Source organism: Amphibalanus amphitrite, unplaced genomic scaffold (assembly GCF_019059575.1).
Source record: "Amphibalanus amphitrite isolate SeventyFive unplaced genomic scaffold, NRLGWU_Aamphi_draft 000062F_arrow, whole genome shotgun sequence".
In the NCBI taxonomy this organism is placed as follows: domain Eukaryota; kingdom Metazoa; phylum Arthropoda; class Thecostraca; order Balanomorpha; family Balanidae; genus Amphibalanus; species Amphibalanus amphitrite.
Genome location: NW_024881558.1, coordinates 673,916 through 693,654, shown reverse-complemented (window position 1 = coordinate 693,654; position 19,739 = coordinate 673,916). Strand labels below are relative to the sequence as shown.

General features: G+C 58.3%; 1 protein-coding gene across 1 annotated transcript in view; it reads left to right on the top strand.

Annotated features, from left to right (window-relative positions):
- Positions 1 to 991: 991 nt before the first annotated feature.
- LOC122378631 overlaps positions 992 to 19,739 on the top strand; it is a 31,575-nt gene continuing 12,827 nt past the window's right edge. Inside the window, exons 1-4 of the mRNA XM_043359883.1 lie at positions 992 to 1,087; positions 4,414 to 4,506; positions 16,458 to 16,572; positions 18,498 to 18,731. Coding sequence (XP_043215818.1) covers positions 992 to 1,087; positions 4,414 to 4,506; positions 16,458 to 16,572; positions 18,498 to 18,731 — 538 coding nt within the window. The remainder of the gene's footprint in view (positions 1,088 to 4,413; positions 4,507 to 16,457; positions 16,573 to 18,497; positions 18,732 to 19,739) is intronic.

The following is a 19,739-nucleotide window of genomic DNA, read 5'->3' as shown; positions in this document are numbered from 1 at the left end:
TTTTTGAACTGTAATTTAAACGGCCCAACTTAATTTCTTGACTTAATATTTGGTGTTGTGTAATGTGTAATAGATTATGTAGGTATGATTTGCATGACGCGATCCATGGTCCAGGAATAATGCAATCGGAAGCCCAGACCAACAATACGTCATCGGTATGAGACCGATATTGGTTAAACCGGTTATACTCTGTATTGGTTCACCCGGTTCACTGATGACGCAATTTACCATACGTTATGACGCAACAACCTGTTGCTATAGAAATTTGCTATATTGTCAATGGTCCGCGATTTTCTGCGAAATTTTACTGACTGACCCTAAGATTTTCCTCAGATCCTGAGAAGATAGGGACGAATAGATCTACGTGATGGAAAATGAGAATCTATTGAAAGTTGAAAAATGAAACACCTAGGTCTTCTATATTATAAGCGCACATCGTTGTTTTAAGATACGGTTTTAAGCAACGCAGAAAGCCTCGGACAACGTGTGGGGAAGCTGACCAGCAAAATTTGTATAGTTGTATTGCGTCTTAGGCAATCTCATCTCCTTGGGAGAAACTTGGCTCAGGCAGGACTTTCATTCTGGTATTTTCGTTTATGCCTTCAAGTGAATGTTTCATACCTAAAAGCTTAAATTTGATAGAAAGTTATAACTTCTATGAAAAGAAAATGGTAATGAAGTAGGGCCGGCCGGGGTTCATCCATAGTCATTTTATCGTCGTGACTCGTGACAATTCTCAAGAATTAAGGTAATTTTTGTAGAAGTCGCTAGGTGTTCTGAATATGGCAGCAGTTGGCAGCAAAAGATGAACCTTGACGTAAAGCGTCAGTTTCGTGAGAGAGGTGCTGGGTGTTGGGTGCGTCAGGGTTCTGCGCTTTTTTGCGCTTATTTTGTTGAAATAAGTTTCCTGTCAAGCGTTACTGTGTCGTGGACAACTACAGACTTACTTCGGTCGCTAGGGGCTTCATTGAATATCCACACAGCCCCAAAAATGGAGGTGGACAACGTCCAAGCCCTGAAAAATGAACCGTTGCCCCATGATGAACCAGAGGGCATCACAAAGATTGATTTGGAGGGCACACTTAAGGTGAGTTTTTTTCAGAATATGATATCTATCCAGTTTTTATGCCTTCTCTTACCACTACACACTAATATTGATATTTTTGTTGTTTTTAGCTGTTTTCAGCTCGGCCAAAGCAATTAACCTGGCTCCTTGACAGTGATGTGTGAATTGTGAACACCTACCATTTTTTGTGCTTGTTACCAAGCTTTGATTGCACCTTACGTATTACAGTATCATAATGAGCTGTTCATGGCTAACGGGAGCCAAGGTGAAAAAGCATTTGTAATTTGTAACGAGACCTAGGGCTGAGGGCACAAGCCAAGCTGTATTGAAAAAGTATTTAGATCTTTTGAAGCTAACCTAGCTAATTTTAGTAGTAAAAAGGCAGACATCAGTCACACAACTACAAGCTTAGCCAGGTTGAGGTGAAGTTTAGTGCCTGCAATGGTACAGCCCGCAGCAGTATTCCTCGTTTTTCATTTCTCTCTTGTCTGTTTTTTTTTTGCTTGGCTGTGTCAAGGCAGTATGGCTGTGTAATGTGTATTGTATCCAAGGCCCAGTGGTTAGCCCAGCTTATTTTGTATGGGCTGTGGTTGCTGAACATTATTTTTATTCTTAGGAAGAGGGCTGCAGTTCTGTCAGATTGTGTGTAGATAAAGGGACAGGGTAGGTTGCACTGTAACATGTGCTGGGTCCCATTTGAAAGTGACTATGTAGGCTATGTAGGCAGTAGGCACTATGCAATACCTATGTAGGCTAGGTTAAAATGAATATATTGCTGGGGAGCAGCTGTTTTTCTAGTTGAAGTGTGGTTACTTCCTTTCCCAGCAATAAGTGTCCTATAAAAATGGTTTTGCTCTACATGGCAGGATATTGCCTTTAATAAGTTGTCCAGCAGAACAATCTTTGTGTGCCGGACTATAGTCTTTGGTATCTAGGATACTCAACACTCGTCACTCATACTCATTTATTTTCACTAATCAGACAAAACAAAGAGTTTGTGCAAAAGCAAAATACCTAACTCAAGGCACCTCTTGACAATAAAAACACTTATTGTCCTACATTCAGGACTTAATTTTGATGCTACCGAAGCAGGAGCATCACAAAGGTGAATCAGAATGGGCAATACGAAGGGCATTTATCTTTATCTTCTATTTTTATCCATTGGAGTGAGCCTCGTTTTTTCAGTGTCCAAACCTATCATTGCTTTAAAATGCAATGTGCTGTTTTTTGTTCTTTTTTCTTAGCTATCATTCCCTGCATTGTTTGCTGTTGGCAAATAAAAAGGCACGTGAAGAGGACTATTTGGCCGGGAAGTTGCGGCGCATGTCCCTGGCCCCGGAATCCAGTCGGATGTCTGGTAGCGGTCTGTGTGCAGCGCGGCATCTGACTGTGTCCATGATGAACCAAATGAACGCTATGTTGTTATCGCGGCGGACCAGGTCTGGCGACTGTTATTGAGCCGCCCTGAGCTGATCAGCAGTGCCGTTATCCATGATCAGCTTGCACCACAGGCTCGGTACTGTAAACTGTCTCCCGGGCAGGGCACGCTGGCTGGCTGCAGCGACAGATAGCGAGCGGACTGTGCCCGGGCTGAGAGAGCTGCTAATCCGCCGTGTTTGAGTGAGCCTCGTCCGCTATACTGTGACTATGACTGGTCGTCTGGGATAAGAGTGCTACGCTGCTGGCCCGCCGTGCTGGTACTGTGGCTGGACCGCCGGGTTGGGACCGCGGTTGGTCCTCCCATCGTTGTACTGGGCTAAACCGGGCTTCCGACGGCCGGGCCGCCCGGGGTCGGAGCTGGCCTTGAGTTGGACCGACAGCTGGACTGTGCAGAGACACGCGACGTTCACAGTTAACCGTCAATGGCCAATCGCTCAGACAATCAAAAACTGTCACCCTAAACCATGTGCGTCAAACGATAGCTTCATTTGCGCCATGAGCGACCGATTTCCGCTTATGATTACACTCGCGACGCTGCAGATTAATTGTGTGTGGCCTCGCCACCCTGGTGGCGGAATGCTCGTGAATGCCTGGGTGTGCCTTATTAGGACCTCTGCAGGGATAGCAGTTTGTAGGCCAGCGACCGGTCGCAGTGGCGTCGCCAGTCGCCACTGCATAGCGCGGGCTGAGCCGGGGAGACAGTTCAGTGACCGCTCGGACGGATACAGTCTACGTCTCTAGGGCCTATCGAGCTGACTAGAGATGATGATGCATTCCATGATCCATAGCAGGGACTCCCACCTCGGATACAGTGGTGAAAAGGGATGCAGGCCTTCCTGTTGATGGTGATACTCGGGAGCAGCACAGACCCCGGGGCTGACCCCAGTCCCACCCGGGCCGTGTTTCGCTGTTATGAGCCGCCGTGCTCTGATTCACGTCCGCCGGTGGGAGGTGGCCGTGTTTTGTGTTTGGTTACGGCGGCGCACAGTAGCGGGTGGGCGGTGCCGTCATGTCATCCATCTGCGCACACCGCGGACGGGTGCGACGGCCCGCGGTCGACACGTCACCAGCCGGGAGAGGAGAGGCAGGGAGGTCTCGGCGTCCGCCCCCATGTCAGCAGGCTGGCCGGTCTAGCCGGTCCGGCCAGCTCTCGTCCGCTCGTCTCTCTCCCTGTCCGCGGCTGTATCCTCTCTGGTGGCTGGCGGCCGCGCTGGACGGCCCATCTGCCCGTCTGCCGCCGGTCCACAAGGTCACCCCAGCTCGCGGCGCGGCGGCCGGCCGGCGCCAGTCGTGTTTATTCTCGGAGAGATCGGCTCGCTCGGGTGTGTCTGACGCGATCAGGAAGAGAGGAGAGGCAGGGAGGAGAGGCGCGGGCCGCCGCGACGCAGATGGAGCGCCCAGGCACTCAGGAGCCGAGACGCGATTGATGACCGCACTCTCCGGACTGCCGGGCACACGCACAGATGGGTACCGGCGGAGACGCGGAGGCTGCTGCGGCTGTGCAGCCTGCACGCTGCAGCCAGCAGCGACGCCGGCCAGTAACTTATGCAATGTTTGGAGAGTGGGTGGAGGGCCGCCGTTTTTTATAGCCGCGGCGTTCCAACTTCCAACCCGCTTACCTGCCTACTTTGTTGGTCAGCTTCTCGCCGCCGAAAGGCCTCGCCGACCACGGGAGGAACTTCCTGCCAATAATGAGAAGCGCCGGGGTCCGAGCCTGTCCATCTGAAGGTCAGGGCAGCCCTGATAGCTCGCCCGCTCGGTAGCAGCCGTTCGTTGTCCCACGGTTGTGTACCTGTTTGTGTTTGTTTGGCCGTGACGGTGACTATCTCCTGTCGGCGCCGGTCGGACGGCAGATAGCCGTCCACAGCTGGTCGCTGCCCACCCCCACGCGGCGTGGCCTCCGACAGGGTCGGCGGGTGGTCCGCTACCGGCAGAGACCCTCGCACCTCCGCCGCAGACGGACCGAACCGTCGACCGACTCCCCTCCGCCTCCAGCCAGGGTGAGTGCCGATTTGGTTCAAGGGCGGCTGGCGGCGCCGTGTTTCGGTCTGTCGACTCGGCGCCGGGTTCCACGGCCGCGGCGGCGGCGGCGGCGGCGAGTGGGAGCGACCTCGGCCGGCGGCCCGCCGCCGCTGCAGCCTTTACGAGAGCTCGCACCGGCGCGCGACTTCCGCCCTTACCAGTCTGCTTACCGTCCGTTCCAGCTCCCGGTTCCTATCGGTCGACTCCCAGCGCTGCTATCACGGATGGGTGCCTTCTAACGACTTAATGTCCCGAGGCGTAGTTTAAATGACGGCCGAGATAACCTGCTATCGCGGTATCATCTCCGGTCCGCCTTCTGCTCTGCGGCGGGGCGGCTGGAATGCGCTCGCCCTCCCTCCGCTCGGGGCCGGCGGCGCCCCGCCGTCCGCCGACTCGTGACGTCACCACTGGGGCCGGAATGCGCCGCGGCGGCGGAGGGACCGCGGACCGGCCCTTTGTGCGTAATCGGCCGACCGGTCCCTGCGTGCCGTCGGGGAAAGACACGGCGGCAGTATGCGTGGTGCCGGCGGCCGCGCGGGTGTCTGTGCGTCTGTCCGGTGTGTGTGTCCGGTATGCGGGCTGTGAGTCGGGTGTGGTGCACGCTGTGTGGAGGTGTGCTGGCGTGGAGCGTTCGGTAGCCGGTTTAGAGCGCGGGTGTGGTCCGAGTACAATGATGGGAGCCGGCGCTGCTGACAGGTAAATGGCCGGGCGGCTGCCGGCGCGGTGCCGCGGTCTGCGGGTGCCCTGCGGTCGACTGGGACCGGGGCCGCCCGTCGGCCCATGTCGCGTCTGCGGCCGGCCCGCCGCGGGGGTCGGCGCGGGTCGACCTCCCTCTGGGCTGCCGGCGTTACCCAACCGCGGCGCGTCGCTCTCCTTTCCACCGGCGCTCCTCTCTCTCCGCGGCCCGCTCACCGCTCTCTCCTCTCCCAGCGCGTGTTTTGTGCAACACCGACCGAGTGGGAGCGCTACAGACCGACCCGCCCGCCGGCCGGCGTGTTCTGTAGAGCCCGACCGACCGCGTGGTCGGCTACACACCTGAGCCAGAGGCCGCACTTAGCGACACGGGGACAGCCACACAGACAAGGCAGACAGGCGGGCGGGCGGGGCGCAGGAGCCGGTGGCGCCGGACCGCACAAAGAGCGACGTTTTTACGAGTGCGGCTGGCGCGCTGTCCGGCGGTAATTGGGTGGCTGCTGGCGGCGCAGTGTGCGATGATCAGAGATACTGCAGCGAGCGGTCGTAACTGGCCTCTGCAGCCGCCGCGCCGTCCAGGCGTCCACCCTCCGCCATTCCCACCCGCCGCCGCCACAAAGGCTAGGATGACGCAACACACAGAGAGGGTCCGGCGCGGCGCGGCGGCCACGCACCTCCCCTCGACGCATTGAGCGGAGGGTGCGTCCCGGCGCCCTCCCTCGCCTCCCTTTCCGTCGATGTCGATGTCGATGCCCCGGCTGAGCAATAGTTTCCGCGGGGGTGGAGGACGGCGGGGAAGACCGCCAGCACCGTCGAACACTGGGCGGCGGCGGTAACAGAAACCCCACCGGGGTGTGACCGGTGTCGTCACTCAAAGCTGCTTCCTTGTTATGTTGACTGAGGCCGATAGTTGTTTGGTCAGGGAATGACGTAATGGAAATCTGAAGCCTCATGCAACCTTTTTAAACTGGTCTGATACGGTATCTCACCATGCCGGGGTTCCTGAATCATCTGTTTGCGGGCCTCTCAACTCGTCCGTCTGGGATATACCGCCGAATACTGGGGTGAAGTCTGTGACCGCCCGGACCGTATCAGAGACATTCAGCACGCGACGCGGGGCGGCTATCGTGGCCCGGGCAGCACGTGTGTCAACAGTGCCTCTGCCACTCGAGTCAGTGTCCGGGCGGTGATGGGACACGTTCTCAGAAGGACTTCGTCGGCTCGCGGTCGGTTCTGTAAACAACACAACAGGGCTGCAGCGGTGACCACCCGTGGATTAGTGCCGCGCGGAGCGGGTTTTTGGGCGGCTCAGCCGGCGTAATACGGCAATAAATCGCGCAGTTAGCAGCCCTAACCGCAATTGGCGTCACTTGATACGGCTATCAATTGATAAACTGAGCCGACATCGCCTCGAAGCTTCTGCACTTTATCGTAATCAGTCCTTGGATACATTTAAAGGTCTCGCTGTTCTTGCCGGAATGGCTCACGAGCTGCACTCTAGTGGAATTAACCTCACGATTTCACACAGTGACAGTGCGTTTTAACTCACGACTGCAGTTCAGCGCTGCAGCATTTAAACTCACGGTCTCTGACAACCTCGATGCAATTTCGACTCACGACTTTGGCAATGCACTTGCATGTCCGACATGCATGTCTAGCTGGACGAGTTGTCGCGTGGGCCTCGAGCGAGCCTTATTCTGCCTGCTGCTGTATGTCGTCTTTTGTTCGACAATGCTGTCCTTTATCCGCATTCCGCTCTCTGCTGATGGTTGTCCATTGCCGGCTCGTAGATGTGTGCTGCTGTCCGCTGACTGATTGTCCGTTGTCTGCTTCGTACCGTCCGTTCTGCGCTGTCTGTTTCCCCTTGTCCGCTGCCTGTTGTCCGGTTGTTGGCTGCGCACTGCTGTCCGGTTGTCCGCTCTCTGCTCCGTATCATCGGCGCTGCGCTGTCTGCTTTCTCCTGTCCGCTGCCCGTTGTCCGGCTGTTGGCTGCATTCTCTCCATGTTCTCTGATGGCTGTCCGCTGTCCGGCTTTCCTCTCCCCGCCCGCCTCCTGACTCTGTCCCTGCGGTCTAATCCGGAGCTTTGGGCCCGGGACAGCTGCGCTAAGCCGTCACGGCTGGCGCCGAGTCACCTTATCACGGCTGGCTGTCATCCCAGCCGGCTCTGGGGATACCTGTGTCCGACTTGGTGCTAACGGGACTCGGAGAGGGAGGGAGACCGGTCACAGAGAGAAGGCGACAGCTGCACCCGAGACAAAGACCGGCTTATACCAGCCGCGCTGTACGGCATTCTTTGCAGAGCTGGATTTGTTTAAATCCCTTATCGCGGATCGAATTAGACACCTGTGATGTCCGCCGGTTGAGAGGCTCTGTCCGGATTGTCGCGTCTCTGAACCCGCCTGCCCTGCATCCAGACCCTGAGTTGGAGAGCCTCGTCCGGGCGGTATTTTACCAGCAGACACCGTCGGCTTTCACAAAGCCTCTCGACTGTCTCTTCCCATCATCCACTTGGGCCGATTGCGCCGGCCGGGCCCCTGAGAGCCGCGATCAAGAGCGCAGTTCGTGATGTTTGCTGTAGCGTGACGCAAGGATGAATGTGAGCCGTATAAGTGTGAGTCAGCTTCAGCGTCGAGCTGTGAACCGGTGACCCAGCGTTGGTCATAGCCGCCGGCATCTGATGCCGGCAGGGCCGAGTTACACCCTGCAAGTAGCTGGGCCGGGCATGACGTATGGGAGCATGATTGGCTGGTTATGATGTGAGATATATGACGTATGACAGCGCGATTGGTTGGTGATGATGTGAGATGTGTGTCTGCGAGCTGTGGATGTGCCAGGAGGGGGATTGTGAGTTTAGTTGGCTGGAAGGTGTAGAGGAGAGCAGAATAGATCTTCTTCTTGTGCTGGACGGTGACTTTTAAGTCAGTACGACAAGTTATTTCGGCCTTCTCGACTAAGTGTTGTGATTATGTCTGACGTAGAAGAGGGCAGTGGTGCACCGGTAGCTGGTACCAATACCATGGAACCAGAGTTTCCTGCGCCTGCATTCGATCTGCGGGCAATACCGGAGTTCGACGGCAGCGGTGACGTCGTCAGATGGCTGGAGCAGGCGACACAGCTGTGTGCCCTGCGTCGTGTGTCACTGGCCGCTGTCATACCCACACGCCTGAGGGACCAGGCGTACGAGGTGTGGGCCACCCTCTCCTCCACCGAGCAGCGGGATGCTGCAATCGTCCGCCAAAAACTGCATCGTGCATTTGCATTGGGACCCGACGCGGCTATGTATGAGCTGTATCACCGACGTCTACAACCAGGCGAGTCTGTGGATGCCTACCTGGGATCAGTCAAGCGGCTGATATCCCTCATAGGTTCAGTGTCCAACGAAGTGATGACGACGCACTTCCTGCAAGGTCTGCCGCCGGAGGTGCGGCTAACAGTACGTAACAGTGCTGGAGATGAAACTCTCTCCTTGGAGCGAGCCGTCGCCGTCGCTAGGTCAACGTTGGCGATGGCGGCCAGGGAGAGAGCGACTGCATCGGTGGCTGTCGTCCAGCCGCCGCCATCATATGTACAGCAGCAGCGGGGAGCCAGAGGGACGGGTCGCCGTCCACCACTGCGGTGTTGGACCTGTAACCAGGTAGGCCACATCGCCCGGCTCTGCCCAAACGGGCACGGCGACGGCGCTACATCAGCGCCACGGGCTCCGCCGTCGCCAGCTGCCGCAGTGACCCAAGAGCCCCCATCATCGACATCAATGTAAATGGGCGCAAGTGCCGAGCACTCGTCGACACAGGGTGCAGCGAGACAGTGGTGTGGAAGGGCATGGTGTCCTGCTGGGAGCGGAGTGACGCCAGCTTGGTCGCTGTCAACGACAGCCCGGTGCTGTGCTGTGGGCGGGCTGTGGTCAGCCTTGGAGTGCGCGGGGCGACAGTGAGTGTGCGGGCGGTCGTCGTACCGGCCCGGTTGCTGGGCGTAGACGTGTTGCTGGGCATGACCGGCATTGACGCCCTGCAGGGCGTGAGTGTAAGTGGAGGATCCGTTCGCTTCGGGAGCGACAACCCAGTTGCGAGCGTCGACACGGCTGCTGTGGTGCAGCGTGAGGCCCCGCCGGAGCGGGAGGTGTGTCGAGCGGTCGACACGGCTGCTGTGGTGCAGCGTGAGGCCCCGCCGGAGCGGGAGGTGTGTCGAGCGGTTGACACGGCTGCTGTGGTGCAGCGTGAGGTCCCGCCGGAGCGGGAGGTGTGTCGTGCGGTCGACACGGCTGCTGTGGTGCAGCGTGAGGTCCCGCCGGAGCGGGAGGTGTGTCGAGCGGTCGACACGGAGCCGGAGCTAAGGATTGACGAGACTGACTTCACGGCTGTGTTCGATGATGTGTGGACAGTCCGTTGGAAATGGGCCGGTGGCGTGGCTCCGCCCCCGCTTGGAAACTCGATAGCTCAGTACGGTGTGCCGAGTTGTGCGCGTGAAAAATTCGATGCAGAGCTGGCGCTGTGGATTAGTGAGGGCTGGCTGCGCGAATACGATGAGACGATGTACGGTCCCGCACAGGGATTGATCCCGTTGATGGTGGTTACTCAGGCAGCGAAGGACAAGGTGCGGCCGGTGTTAGATTATCGGGAACTCAATCAACACCTGACACGTCACACAGCCGACGCTGACGTCTGCGTGGAAGAGCTGCGAAGGTGGCGACGTCACGGACGCCGGGTCGCTGTCCTGGATCTGAAGAAAGCTTTTCTTCAGCTTCGTGTGGACCCGGCCCTGTGGCCGTACCAGACAGTCATCGTGCAAGGGCGGCGGTACTGCCTGACCAGGGTCGGCTTTGGGCTCAGTATCGCGCCTCTGATCATGAAGGCTGTGGTCAGGAAGGTGCTCGCACAGAGCCCCGGGTTGGCAGAGGCAGTGCTGCCTTACGCCGATGATCTGCTGGTCAACGAAGCGGTGGTCTCGGCTGATGAGGTTGCCGAGCACTTCGCTCGATTCGGGCTCACATGCAAGCCGCCGGAGCGGGTCGCGACCGGTGCACGTATGCTGGGCCTTCGTGTCGCCGAGAGCGACGGGCCGGCACTCCAGTGGAGTAGGGACGGGGAGTCACCAACGCAGGCTCCACCCGTGCTAACGCGGCGATCTGTCTTCGCGTGGGCCGGCCAGCTGACATCTCATGTGCCGGTCGCAGGCTGGCTGCGGCCGGCCGCTGCATGGATGAAGCGGACTGCCAACCGCCTCAGCCCGGACTGGGACACTCCGATCGTCAGCGAGGAACTACAACGTGAGGTGGATGAGGTGTCACGGCGGTTTCGAGCATGTGACCCGGCACGCGGCCAGTGGTGTGTGACAGGGACGAGCGTCGTGGTGTGGACCGACGCCAGCTCCATCGCCCGCGGTGTCGTGCTCACTGACCCTGACACGGGCGCCATCATCGAGGACGCGTCCTGGCTGCGTGCCGAATCGGAGAGGGACGTGCACATCAATATCTCAGAACTGGATGCCGCTCTCAACGGTGTCAACCTGGCGGTAGCATGGGGCTTCCGTCGCCTGACGCTCCGGACAGACTCGGTGACGGTGCACCGCTGGCTGAGTGACGCGCTGTCGGGTAAGGCAAGGCTGCGAACCAAGGCGCAGTCCGAAATGCTTATCCGACGGCGCGTGGCTGTTTTCCGTCAGCTCATCATCGAGTACGAACTGGAGGTCACTATCGAGCTGGTCGCGTCAGCGGTCAACCGTGCTGATGAGGTGACGCGGGTGCCCAACGCCTGGCTGCAGACTGCCGACCAGCCAACCACTGATTCGTCCAAAGCACAACCGGTGGCTGTCGCTGCCATCACAAGTGCCTCAGCGAGTGACATCCGCACCATCCACGAAAACATCGGTCACCAAGGAGTGAGGAGAACGTTGTGGTACGCCCGACGTGAGCTGGGGGTGAGGCGGGTGTCAAAACCAGCTGTGCGAGACGTGGTCAGACGATGCCAGACGTGTGCCTCGATTGACCCGGCGCCGGAGCGCTGGCCCGGTGGGTCACTCGGAACAGAACGCACGTGGGATCGCCTGGCCATGGATGTCACCCACGTGCACGGCCACCCATACCTGACGCTGGTGGACTGCGGGCCGTCGAGGTACGCCATATGGCGACGGCTTCGCCGGGCAGGAGCTCTGGAGATTGTGAGTGAGCTGGAGAACGTGTTTCTAGAGCGTGGAGCCCCGGCGGAAATACTCACGGACAATGCGACAGAGTTCCGTGGCCGGGTCATGTTAGCGTTCGCGGCTCGCTGGGACGTATCCATCCGGTTCCGCGCTGCCTACGAGCCCGGCGGGAACGGCATCGTCGAGCGCCATCATCGTACCATCAAAGTGATGGTGGCCCGGCAGTCCTGCTCCGTTGCTGAAGCAGTCCATCGATACAACGTGACACCGAAGGATGGCAGTGACCCGGCCACAGCTCCAATCAACGGGGTGCTTCGACACCCTGGCCGAGACGTTGACGTGACGCCCCGCAGAACCTCAGACGAGCCTGGTGACGCCCTGCCGCTGAAGAAACCCGGTGTATACCAGGTAGGGGACAAGGTGTGGGTTCGGCGGCGGGGCGACCGATGTTTTGTAAAGTCAGACGAGGGTATTGTGACAGGCGTCGTTTCGGCCCAGACAATCGAAGTCGATAATGTCCCACGACATGTGCGAAACCTCCGACATCGGTTGACCGTCCCTGAATGTCCGAGGCCAGGGGCTCTGCGAGCGCCAACGGTGGAGTGGTCTGATGACAGCGAGTGTGATGGCGTGTGTGTGTCGCCAGCTCCGAGTGATGTGACGGAGTCGGACACGCGGCCGCCCAGCGTCGCTCAGTCCCCGGACCCCGATCCACCGACCGGGTCCGATGTGTCCGCAGACGAGAGTGAAACGTTCGTGCCTGCGACGCTGCGCCGTGGTACGCGTGTTCGAAGAGAGCCGGAAAGATATGGCGATGGTGTGCCAGAGGATGTAGTTGATGCGTTGATTGAATGACATGTAACATGTAGAGTAATGTGGTTCTTCAGAACCAGGGGGTGATGTAGCGTGACGCAAGGATGAATGTGAGCCGTATAAGTGTGAGTCAGCTTCAGCGTCGAGCTGTGAACCGGTGACCCAGCGTTGGTCATAGCCGCCGGCATCTGATGCCGGCAGGGCCGAGTTACACCCTGCAAGTAGCTGGGCCGGGCATGACGTATGGGAGCATGATTGGCTGGTTATGATGTGAGATATATGACGTATGACAGCGCGATTGGTTGGTGATGATGTGAGATGTGTGTCTGCGAGCTGTGGATGTGCCAGGAGGGGGATTGTGAGTTTAGTTGGCTGGAAGGTGTAGAGGAGAGCAGAATAGATCTTCTTCTTGTGCTGGACGGTGACTTTTAAGTCAGTACGACATTTGCAAAGAAAGAAAAACGCACCGTCAGCATAGGAACCGTCCCTGAGCGTTAAATCTCAGGAGACGCCTGGTCTTTTCACTGAGTCTGACGGCGGTTAGGCTACCGCTTACCACTACTTTCCTTGCGCACGCATGTCTGCAGGACTGGTAACCGCTAGCAAGTGTAACTGCTCGGACGGCGCTCGGTGTCTGTGTGTCCAAGCGGTGTCATTCGTTTGGAATGTGAGGATTACCGGCCCTGCAAGGCTAACGGGCGTCCCGTGACTGCCATTCATACGCAGCCCGGTTATCGCGGCGCCATCGGCTGCATGACACGCCCGGAGACCCGCTGCAGCCGGTTAGCCCGGACCGCCGCGGCTGACAGTCGGTGTCGAGTGGGTTTTTTATCGGTTGGACACCGGCGCTGCCTCCCTCTCCTTTGTGCCGCGGTGGAAGTAACCTCTCGGTCGTAATGGTTCGCTGTTGTGCGGTTTCCACTCAATGCCGTTACAGCAGGAGCGTGGTGCATTCGCTGCCTGTTAAGTTGGGTGATTATTCCTTGCACTGTCGTGAAGCTGATGCGTGCATAGTCGCCTACCTGAACGCCCATAGTCGTCTACCTGGGCTGATAAGCTGGTCGCACCATTCGACCCCGGCACAAAGTGTCTGTTGTTCTATCATATCAGCAGACACTCTGCCCTAGCGCTACCCCTTCGAAGTGGCATACGGACTTTTCGGTGAGCATCAGTGAGTGATAGCTTATCGTAAAGCATGAACCATCGTATGATGGTCTGATTCATCAGTGCATGCAGTTTAAACAAACCATGACACGCCGCCTTCCCTTATCCTGTCCGACATCTCAGCACCGCTGTTCTCTGCGGTGCGGTGCGGCTGGGCGGACCTCTGAACCCTAGGCGGACCTCGTCCGGTATCTGGCGGCGCTGTGGGCCGACCGGACCTGTCATTGCCGGCGGCTGGCGCTCGAGCCGTGCTGGTCGGGCCGCCGAGAGAGGAGAGAGCGGGTCGGCGCCGCACCTGGCCCGTGACGTCACACACACCACGGCCGAGCTGGACAAAAGCCCTCGGCCTCGCAGCTCGGCGACGGCAGCGCCGCCCAGCGGCGGCCATACGAAGCTCGCTGTGTCGTGTCATGCCTGCCGCCTGTCCCTGCGATGACGATGCGCTGTTGAACTCTCCACTGGGGCGAGCGGACTTGGAACCACGGGGTGACGGGAGCCTCTGGGAACGCCGTGACGTCAGGGACCGATTCCTGCTACGTGCCGTCAGCTCTCGAGAGACAGACGCGCTATTCCGAGCACGCTACAAGTGTCTGGAACGTGCACGTAATGGGAATCATCGACACCTGCATTCGAAGTAGCGAGGAACTGGTTAGTGGTTTCCACTCTAGAGTTCCATGTATTTTAATCTGAAATATTTTACGTAATGTCACGCCCATCTTCGACTCCGATCTGCTTTGCGACTGTTTCCATGTTAGAACTGGTTTATTTTTGCAGATGAGCTCAGCCCGAGCTGTCTATTTATTCGGCGATAAATTGCCTAATCAAGGCCTAATGCACATCAGTAATGCTTTGGCAGCATGAGCTGAATAGAGTTGCCTTCCAGCGTGAAAGTTTTTCCTTGATTTCATACTGATGGAACTTGCTGATGTATATCGGTTGAGCGATTGCTCACTTCTGAGCCTGTCTAATGCAAATGGGCTAACATTTGGGTCATGGAGTATGTTTTGCTATGCATTTCTTGCACCTTTTGAGTACACTAGTACACTAGTTTTAACGTGTTCGCTTTAACTTCCCAAGAATAAAGAGCAAACAGTGTTTGGAAGTCAGTCGCTTATGCGTTTTTCTGAAAGCCCAGTGCGCAGGCAAGGATTCCGATAGAGGTCATGGGACAAAAACAGGCCTGCGACTTTTCACACGACTGTGTTAAGACGTATCCTGAGGCTTGGCCTCGGCCTCTACTCGCCGCACCCACGGTCTCCGCTTATTCTCAGACATTTCAGTGACATTTTCTGTGAACTTGGAACGTTTATTGACACAGTTTTATCCCCGCCATTCGCCGTGCCATAAACGTTGACTCCCGGTATTAGTCTGGAGCAGTATATCAGAAGTGTTTGCGATAAAACACTGGCAATGACTGCGTGTGAAGCTGCTACTAAAGCCCGGGTGATAAATACTGGCAGCTTGACATCCGCCCCGGGTGCATCACAGATGTGCCCGCGCTCCGATCTCACGTGAGGTCTGACGCACGCGGCTGTGACGCGGGGCTGACGGGGATACTCCTCCCCTGCCCTCCCCCTGGTCTGCTCCGCTCCGAGCACTAAATGGTGGAGGCTAGCAACTGCATACTGCACATCTGCATACATTAGCAGGTCGGCTGTGGTCGGACGCCGCTGTCCGTCTGCCGCCTTTGTGTGCTGCATTGCGACTCGCGGTCAGCAGAGAAGGCACCTTGAGGCGTGCCCCTGCAGTGACCCGGTCGGTCGCCGGGCCACATCAGTGCGAGCTCACGATCCACGGAGGGAGGGGCGGTCACGGCCGCCCAAAACGTGACCGGCGCCGGCTCCGATCGAGCTGCTCTGCATCTCATTACACCACAGCGTGGGCTTCTGACCGAGCCGCGCGGCTGGCTGGAGGAAAATGCCGCACCGGGAACCGGCCAACTACGGACTCATGTAATATTCATGGCCGAGTGATGTATGACAGGCGATCGAGTGCACTCGCTCGGCTGCCCAATTACGCCGTGTCGCCGCTCGGCGGGTCGTCACCGGGCCGGCGGACGTGACGGCGTCACGGTCCACCGTCACGCTGTGACGTGATGCCACGTTTCCGGCCGCGAGGCGCTGTCGGCGATACGAGCCAGCACACAGGCTGCTGCGTTCCCATGCCATCCGATAACGTCCTGTCGACGCGGGTTCACCGGTTCGCGGAACGACTGTGGTGGCCCACGCCGGCTCGCTCCGGCTCCAAACGTCACTCTGAGTGACGTGGTGCCGTCACGTCGCCACCCCGTCACGCCCCAGTTCTGTGACGTCCCCGTCCGTCAGTCGCTCGCTGTGCGGGCTCGCCGAGAGGTTCGTCTAACTTCACCTGAGGTACTCGTACGTGCGTGTTCGCCTTACGGCTCATATCTACACGGCCATCTGTCTACCTTTCCAATCCTGACGACCGTCGCCGCTGGCGTCTCTTTGATCAGTCAGCGCGCTCCGCCCAGTCGCTCTGCGTGCCTCGTTAGCGGTGTGTCGCCGCCCGCCGCTGCGACAATCGCTGCACGGCGACACGCACGCGCCTGCAGCGGCGAGACGGGACGGTTCAAGGGCCGACTATCTGCGCCACCGCGGCGACTGCAGTAGCTGCTCCCTCCGGCCAATCCACGCCGCCGTCTGTCTCTGAGTGTGAATGACTGCCGGCTCCGCCCGTCCTCCGTCCCATTGTCCACTTTCTGCAGTGCCGCCAGAATCACCCGCTCGACAATGACAAACGGCCACTTCCCGTGCCGTTGCGTAGTGTCGGGGCAATTGATGGGCGGTCCTACAGTGTGCTCTGCGCAACAACACATCCGGGCTCGTCGTCTCACTGATTGACCTGACGCTGCGACCGATAACCTTAGTGCGCAGCAGCACTCTCAGTGCACAAACAGCCTCGCGGTCACACAGCCGAGATGCTGATGACCTGTCGTAGGCGGCTTCTGCTGATTCTATTCTGACATGCCTTTGACTTTGACAATGTTGCCGGTTCGTCCTACTGATTCTACTGATTTTGTTCATCTGCTGCTGACCCTTGAGTTTTGAGTGAGCTGCCCTTGACCTGCCGCTGACCTGTCTTTCTTTTCTCCGTTTCTCCAGAGAGCCATCAGCACCGTGACCCGCGCCACCGAACTGGACCTGGAGGGCATGTACAGTGAGGCGGTGACCCAGTACGACGCCGCGCTGCGCGACTTCGACTGTGTCGTCGCTCAGGGTACGTCTGACGCCGGTGTGTGACGTCATATGTCACGCCATCGGGCCTCACAGGGAGGGGGGGGGGGGGCAGTCTGCTGGTCGGTCGGGCCTCCGGGCCTCTTATGGATAGGCTGGCCCGCAGGCTGACTCAGGTGTCTGATCCAGATTGGTTCGTGCTGTGTGGGTGTGGACTGTGGAGCTCATTACGGGGGATTTAATATTGAGGGCGTGCCGGCGGCTGCCCTGTATGGCGCTCATTGGGAGCTGTCGGCTGTTTCGGGGGCTCATCACGGCCGCATTGTCTCGGCTGAAAGGCGGCGTTCATGGCTGATGACGACCGTTTTTCAATGAGGTGTGAGCGCTGAGAGAGACTCTGTGGGGGGCTGAATGCCGATGACGTATGAGAGTGTCTACGAGGCCGCCGCACCTCGTCTGCTGGGCCGTGCTCCTGCATGTTTGGAACGCCGGGCGGCCACACTGTACCAGAGCTGCCCGGGGTCGGCCGGTCCCTTGGCGCTCTATGGCCGCGCTAGTGGAGCCCCTCGCACCGTGACTGCCGCGGTGATCTGAATGCCTTCATCCATCACCGGGTCGGAGCGGACGACCGCCCGCCGCGCCGCCTACAGCCTCATTGTGACCCTGCTCGGCCCGGTCCGTCACACCATCTGTTCGGCGCCGCCTCTCTCTCTCTCTCTCTCTCTCTCTCTCTCTCTCTCTCTCTCTCTCTCTCTCTCTCTCTCTCTCTCTCTCTCTCTCTCTCTCTCTCTCTCTCTCTCTCTCTCGCTCTCGCTCTCGCTCTCGCTCTCGCTCTCGCTCTCGCTCTCGCTCTCCCTCTCCCTCTCCCTCCTCCCTATGCCGCCTATCTGTATGCCGCCCTGTCTGTAAAGTGGATGTGGGTGGACCGGTGAACGGCATTTGGGAAAAACATGCCGCCCATCTACCCACCTCTATGTCTGATTCACATCATTCCGCGAACGGAGGTGGATTCTAATTGCGCCCCCGCACTACTGGGATGCTTCCCACATCGTTTTTTTTTCATTATCACTGATCTTTCGACTTTCATCGTTATTCGGTCTGTCCCAAGCAGTGCACACTGCACATCTAACGTCAGGGGCTGAAGGCAGTAGGCACCGTTTCCTTATCCTCTCCTCTCCTCTCATCTCCTCTTCTCTCCTCTCCACTCCTCCTCTCATGTCCTCTCCCCTCCTCTCCTCTCCTCTCCGTTCCTCCGTCCGGACACAGCGGGGTACCGCCGACGTCTCCGCTCGGGTCTCAGCGTGGGTGGCCTCGTGCCCGGATTAATGGCACCTGCCCTGGTCTCGAGGCTGACATTTGGAGCGCCTTTGTCGCGCCCAGGACTGCGATAGTCCGATAAACTGAGCCGGGTGTTTTACGCGGGCTTTACGTCAGGGTGACTGTCAGAGGCGGTCGTTTATTGAGCTGTTTGTGACCGCTCGCTGGTCCCAGGTGTTCTGGCTGTCAGGCGGTGCGCTCTCGTGCACCTTTGCTCAGCGCTCCGCCGCCGCGCTGATGGCCCCATCCGTCAGCGCCGCCAGCTGCGCGCAGTTGCTTCCTGTTGAAAGGCCCACGTGCGCCCAACACTTATCACTGTGTTTGTCCCATGTCTGCCGCCACAGTGCCAGCCAAAACTCGACGCGGATAATTTCTTGCACTCCCCAGATGTGCCAGCTCACTGGGCGCAGTTCGAACAGAATCCGTAAATGTGCGTGCGGCAAGATCTTGCAACGTGGCGGTTGCAAGCCGAACTTGGCACTTCTTAGGCAAAATTAGCCGGATTATCTCTGTACGTTACCCGTGTGCGTGCCTTGCCCCGTGCGCCAACCACCAACCCGCCCCTTCCCTTCCCGGCAGCGATATGTTTCCTGCTTCCCTCCATGTGTAACACGCCTAGTGAACTGACCCCGCTCTCCCTCTCTTCCACAGAGATGAGTCAGGCGGTGCGCGACTGTGTCATGGCCAAGATGGACGCCTACGCGCACCGCTCGGAGAAGCTGAAGGCGTTCCTGTCACGCAGCCGGTCGCCGAGTCTGGACGGCGGCAGCCTGGGGCCGGCCGACAGTGAGACGGCCGAGACGGGCGCCTCCTCCGATAGCGGAGTCGAGACGTTCGACGACGGGGCCCACAACGCGCACAACCTGTCGGCGGACTCAGGAGCCGGTGAGTGGACCGGCAAGGATGTCGGCAGGGGGTTGGTGTGTGATGGGCTGTTCCAGGTGGAGGATGGTGATGACAGAAAAGGTAGGATTATTCAGTAGTAGAAGGCTCGATTTGATTTGCGTCACGATGACAAGCAGATTACAGTTGACTCTGTCCTGGTGTTGTCGGTCGGCCACAGTCTCTCTGTTTCCTGTCCATAGCTTCGGGAGATTACGCCAAGAATTTTAATCCATGTTGTTTTCCTTTGCCCGGTACGAACGCTGGCACCAGCAGCGTTTGTTGACCGTGCTGACGACAGCACTGGTCCGGCCCGGCGGTTCCTAGCGGTGCCAGGCGGCTGTGTGGGCGGGAGGGCGCGGCGGGCGGTCCGGCCCGGCTGCAGCCGTACAGACCCCTCCGATCGGTGTAATGTATGCTGCCGGCGGCGTTTGGAGCATGTCCGAGAGGCGGTCAGGCACCGGTCCGACCCGCTCCGGCCCGCCCGCCGATCGCTCCGCATGGAGATGAGATCGTCGCCGATCGACGGATAGACCGATGGTCGAGCGGCTCGGCGCTGCAGCGGGCCTCCGTGAGATCCACTGGACACGCGGAATTTAGTCCGCCATGGGGGCCTCATGGTGCGCCGCAATGTTCCACAAACACAGCCTCGCGTGTCAGGTCAAACGGCAGTGTAGACCCATTAAACGTTCAGCTATGGTTCAGCACTAAATTATTCACGGAATCTCCCTTTGAAGTGCTCATGATCCGCGCAACAGATTATGTTTACATATCCCGGTGTCTGTTTGTCCAGACAGTAATTATGGATGGCTAAGTGGTCGGACTAAATCACTTAATGTAAACCAACCAGAAACCAGAAGTGTTGCTGGTAGCCGGAACATCAGGCTCCGTCCAGAAGCCGTGCACGATGCACATTTCACTTGCCATGGTGCGCGCTGACTTAATCAGACGCTTGTCGTTAGCGCTAACAGGCTCTGCCACTCCTGCAGTGTTTTCCAATGCCATCCGCAC